The sequence below is a fragment of the Meriones unguiculatus genome, chromosome 7, assembly GCF_030254825.1.
Source record: "Meriones unguiculatus strain TT.TT164.6M chromosome 7, Bangor_MerUng_6.1, whole genome shotgun sequence".
NCBI classification, from domain to species: Eukaryota; Metazoa; Chordata; class Mammalia; order Rodentia; family Muridae; genus Meriones; species Meriones unguiculatus.
The window spans coordinates 108,268,741-108,273,611 of NC_083355.1; the positions used below are offsets into that span (position 1 = coordinate 108,268,741).

Below are 4,871 nucleotides of genomic sequence, written 5' to 3' on the forward strand. Positions count from 1 at the left end.
GCTTTACAAGGGATTAAAAAAAAAAGAATGAACAGAGAGAATAATTTTAAAAACATGCAAGATGGGTTGCTGAGGTTGTACACACCTGTAATCCCAGCACTGGGAAGGCAGAGGCAGATGGATCTCTGAGGTCAAGGCCAGCCTGGATGGCAAAACAAGTCCAGGACAGCTTCACAGAGAAACCCTGTCTAGAAAAACAAAACAAACAAACAAACAAACAAACAAAACCACGGATGACTCCCCAAGAAGAGCCAAAAGTTTATCTAGTAGTCATCTTAGATTAAGAGCCAAAAAGCAAACAATCATGTCTTGGAACTAAAGTAAGAACTAGCTTGAAAGGCCTGTTCTACTGCTAATTTATATGAATGGAAAAAAACAAAAACAAAAACAAAAAAAAAACCAAAAAAAAAGTGTATCCAATTTCTGAAGAAACCTCATAAGTCTGAAGCAAAACAAATTCCCAAAATAAGAAAATAGAAGCTATATCAAATGATGACAGTGCATTATATGGTGGTTTGAATGAAAATGGCCTCCATGGGCTCATAGAGAGAGAGAGCGGCACTATTAGGAGGAGATGGCCTTGTTGGAGGAAGTGTGTCACTGGGTGGTATGCTTTGAGATTTGAGATGCTCAAGCCAGGCCTAGTGTTTCACTCTCTTCCTGCCTTCGATCTAGATGTAGAACTCTCAGCTACTTCTCAAGCCTGCTTGCTGCCGTGCTTCCTACACCAGCCCCAAAATGTCTTCCTTTGTAAGAGTTGCTGTGGTTATGGTGTCTTCACAGCAATAGAACATGGACTTAGACACTTTACATTGGCTTACAAGCTGCTAGAAAACTAAGGAATAATGACTTAAAAATATCATGGGCTGAAGATGTGGCCCAGTGGTTAAGAGCACACACTGTTCTTTTAGAGGACCGGTTTGATTCCCAGTACCTAAATTGGGAGAAGGGTCAGGTGTATGTGTGTTTGGGGGGAATCACTGTCCCCTGTAACTCTAGCTCCAGCAGACCTAATGTCCTCTATTGGCCTCTGCTGGTAAACACACACACACACACACACACATACACACACACACACACAGTCATAAAAAAGTAAACATTTTTTGTTTGTTTATTTGTTTTTGTTTTTTTCAAGACAGGGTTTCTCTGTGTAGACCACGCTGGCCTCAGACTCACAGTGATCCACCTATCTGCCTCTACCTCTGAGTGCTGGGATTAAAGGCCTGCACCACCACCACCTGGCGGAATAGACATTTTTAAAATTGAAAAATCCCAAGGGATAGTGATTTTTGAATTGAGAATTCTTGTAAGCTCAAGGTTTCTTGTCAGAAACATAGATGCGCACGCCTGTGTTTTTCTACAATGCCAGAATTTATTGTATAACCCTAAATTCACATGGTGTGGCGGTTTCATTGGCAGCAACTTGCCAGATACCACTGTTTTCCTTGATAGCCTTGGCACAGGTAAACACACATTCTGTATCCCAATCTCAATCACTAATATTAACTCCCAGGTCACACATCACACACCACATGGTACATCTACCCCTGTGTGCCTACATATGTATTTATCTACGTTCCAGAATGACTACAAAGGGTTGTTAATTCAAGAGTTTTTCAAAAGCCCCCAGATGAAGGGAAACTGACCAAAATGCAAGTAGAACACCTCCAATCCCTCCGGTATATGAGAGTGTGTGTATGAGTGTGTGTGTGTTTGTGTGTGTGTGTGTGTGTGTGTGTGTGTCTGTGTGTATACATGTGCATTCACATGCACAAGGTGCAAGTGTGGGAGGGGGTTAACTAATCAAACCAACCCGGAGCAGCTGTTGTGGCTGAGGGGTCAAAGTTGAGCTACAGAGATGAAAGGGCAGGACCGGCTCCAGATGAATGGCTGGGCAAAGGGAACCTTGGAGGAGGGGAAGCTGGTAGGTAGCCTTATCCACAGTGAGGACCAAGTGCAGCTGAAGTCTCTGAAATAGCTCTCTTCTTGTCAGTTCCTTGCCACACCCTGGTGGTCACGTGACAGGGTGGTGGCACCATCACCATCTCAGAACCAGATGTTTGCACCTTTATGAAGTCCAGACGAGGGAATTATACCCTGTCTTTGGTCTGCTGTGTCCGCTAAGTTATTTGGCCTGGTTTTCCTGATATGATTTTAACATACCCATGTGCCTAATTATAGTTCCAATCTGCTCCTTAAAGTATATGGCATGGGACAATACACTTTCTATTCCCCCCAAAAATCATTTATTATCCCAGAAGTTACTTATACAATAGTCTCTCAAAAATATTTATGATATTCCGTTTCAAAACTTACAATGTATATTTTTTTCTTCAAGGGATACAAATTTAGTGGTTAGTGATTTTCCCATCCTGTTTTAGATCCAGATCCTCTGTATCATGAATAATTTTAACATCATCAACATCAGAGTATAAACGTGTGTGTGTGTGTGTGTGTGTGTGTGTGTGTGTTCTTGAGAGAGGGTTTTCCTGTGTATCCTTGGCTGACCTGAAACTTGATCTGTAGACCAGACTGGCCTTGAACTCAGAGATCTACCTGCTTGTGCCTCCTGAGTGCTGAGATTGAAGGTGTATGCCACCATTGCTCTGCTTAAAAAAACTGTCCTTACTTTTAACTCTCCTTCCTGTCTTAGTTCTTTTGTTCTCCTTCCTCCCTCTGTCCCTTCTCTCTCCTTCCCCTTCCTTCCTTCCTTGCCACAGGGTCTCACATAGCTCAGGTTGGTCTCCAACTCTTCAAGTAACCCAGCCTGGCCTTGACCTTCCAGTCCCCCTCAATCCACCAATGCTGGAATTACAGGTGTGGTCCACCACACATGACTTTTCTTTGTTTTCATTGTTAAGAATTATCTTTCAGGTAGGGAAGAAGAGTTAGAACCAAATAAAACAAAGCTAAAATATAAACATATTTATTCAGTTCTTGTTTATAAAAAGGATAAATTTATAATGATTTAGTTCAGTGGTAAAGCGCTGTTGTAATATGCACGGAGCCCGGAGAATGAGCCTCAGGAGCACAAAAAGAAATAGTAAAAGAAGCTTAAAAAAAAAAAAATCCCAGGAAGACAATCTTTAGAAAATTTAATTCCCATTACAGAGCACTGTAAAAGAGGTATGATATCTGCCATTGATGCCAAGCAATGGGATATTGAGCAATACTTTCAGATGGTGGTAGCCAATAAGTCCCTTACCTTAAGCTAGGAGAAGAAAATCAGAAGATCCTGAGTGTGGCTTTGGAGCTGAACAGAGTTTGGCAAAAAGTTTGCAAGAGGACAGAAAGCTGGACTTGTAGGGGGACAAGGGCAGGAGCAGGTAGGGAGCCCCGAGTGACACTGTACCCCTGGGGCCAGGGTGGGAGTTAAGAGCACAGTTCCATCCGAAGGGCCTGTGTGGGCGGTGCGCATGCTCCGACCAGCTGCCCGCCATTTTCTCCAGCACGCTGGACCAAACGGCTCTTCGACTCCCGCGCTTGTGGCATCCGGTCTGCTGCGCCTCAGTGGTCCTCTTCTGACCTGCGATGTCTCGTCTGCTGCTGCTCTGCCCTTCCCTCCGCCACCGCACCACCCTGTTCTCGAAGACTGGCTGTCGCCTCACCCACTCAGAAAAAACAAACAACCGAGACCTGTCGCCCACGGTGAGACAGAACCCACGTAATGGCGTCCGAGTGGGTGGGGAGGTGGGAGCGTGATTTTGCGTGTGGCGTCGGTTGTGGGGTCACTTTGGATGGGGGCTCAGGGCGAGAGTGAGTTCCGGGTAGGACCCGGCTTTCCTTCCTGGGCACGGAGGCGCTGGGGCCTTGGTTTAAGCATTTTCTCTAAACCAAACCAAAACGGAAAACAAAACGGTGGAGATGCTGGACAGCTTTTGAGTTTCCTGAATCCGGAGGTCAGAAGTTGGCAACTATTGAAAGAAAACTTGAGTTTTCCGAAAATTGGGTTGGGTTGAGTGTGAATGAATACGCTGCCATGATGATCCCTTTCTTTTGACGGTCATGCGACTAATGTCACAGACTACTTCTCGTGACTTAATTTCACAGGCCGCTTTTGTACACAGGTACGTGTGAGTGCAGGTGTCTGAAGAGGCCAGAGGTGTTGGATCTGGGGCTACACTTGATGATGACCTGCCCGACGTGGGTTCTGGGAACCAAGTTTAGGTTCTCCCTGCATGAGCAGTGGATGGTTTTTAACAGCTCCGGCCTTTGGGAAAGATCTTTAGCTGTGGGTGGGAGGAGTGGGAAGCGCACCCAGAGTTTTGTGCATGAAAGCCTGCCAGGCTGGCGTTCTCTCGCCAAACTCCATGCACCTCCGTCTGTAGGCCGCTTTGTTAGGCAGTGAACTGGTTGAGGCAGCCATGCTCATCAGGATCACTTTTCTTTCCCAGGAATCGGCTGTTGGAATGGTGGTGTTCTTCACGGCCTTTTTCAGCCCGATGGCGTACGTGCTAACCAATCTGAGCCGTTTCAAAAGAGAGTAGATGCAAGATGTTGTGGCACAGCACCTCCACTCCAAAATGCTCTCAGAAAAAAGTCGTGGCTCCTTTAAATGAGAAAAAGTCCGCATGTCTGGGGTTTTGTCCTTCAGACCGTGCGTTATGTGGACGGCAAAAATAATCTGCTTCAGTGTTAAATAAAATGGAAACCCTTCTTAAGCTTGGCATTGTTGCCTTTCTTACTTTTTTTTTTTTTTTTTTGGTCTTGAAATGCTATGGTCCAACCCAAGGTCTCAGTCTTTAAATTGTTTTCTGAACGTCATTTAAGCTGACAGAGGTTTACTAATGACAATTACAATGAGAAAAAAAAAATCAATTGAGAATTGCTATGAAAGCTTGCAGTTTTTGGTTCTGAGGGACATCAAGTAT

General features: G+C 44.8%; 1 protein-coding gene across 1 annotated transcript; it reads left to right on the forward strand.

The window, feature by feature from the left end:
• Window positions 1-3,531: 3,531 nt before the first annotated feature.
• Window positions 3,532-4,487, forward strand: LOC110562020 (cytochrome c oxidase subunit 8C, mitochondrial). Its single transcript, XM_021658664.1, has 2 exons — window positions 3,532-3,648; window positions 4,395-4,487. Exons 1-2 carry the CDS (start codon window positions 3,532-3,534, stop codon window positions 4,485-4,487), a joined length of 210 nt encoding a protein of 69 aa, XP_021514339.1.
• Window positions 4,488-4,871: the final 384 nt, after the last annotated feature.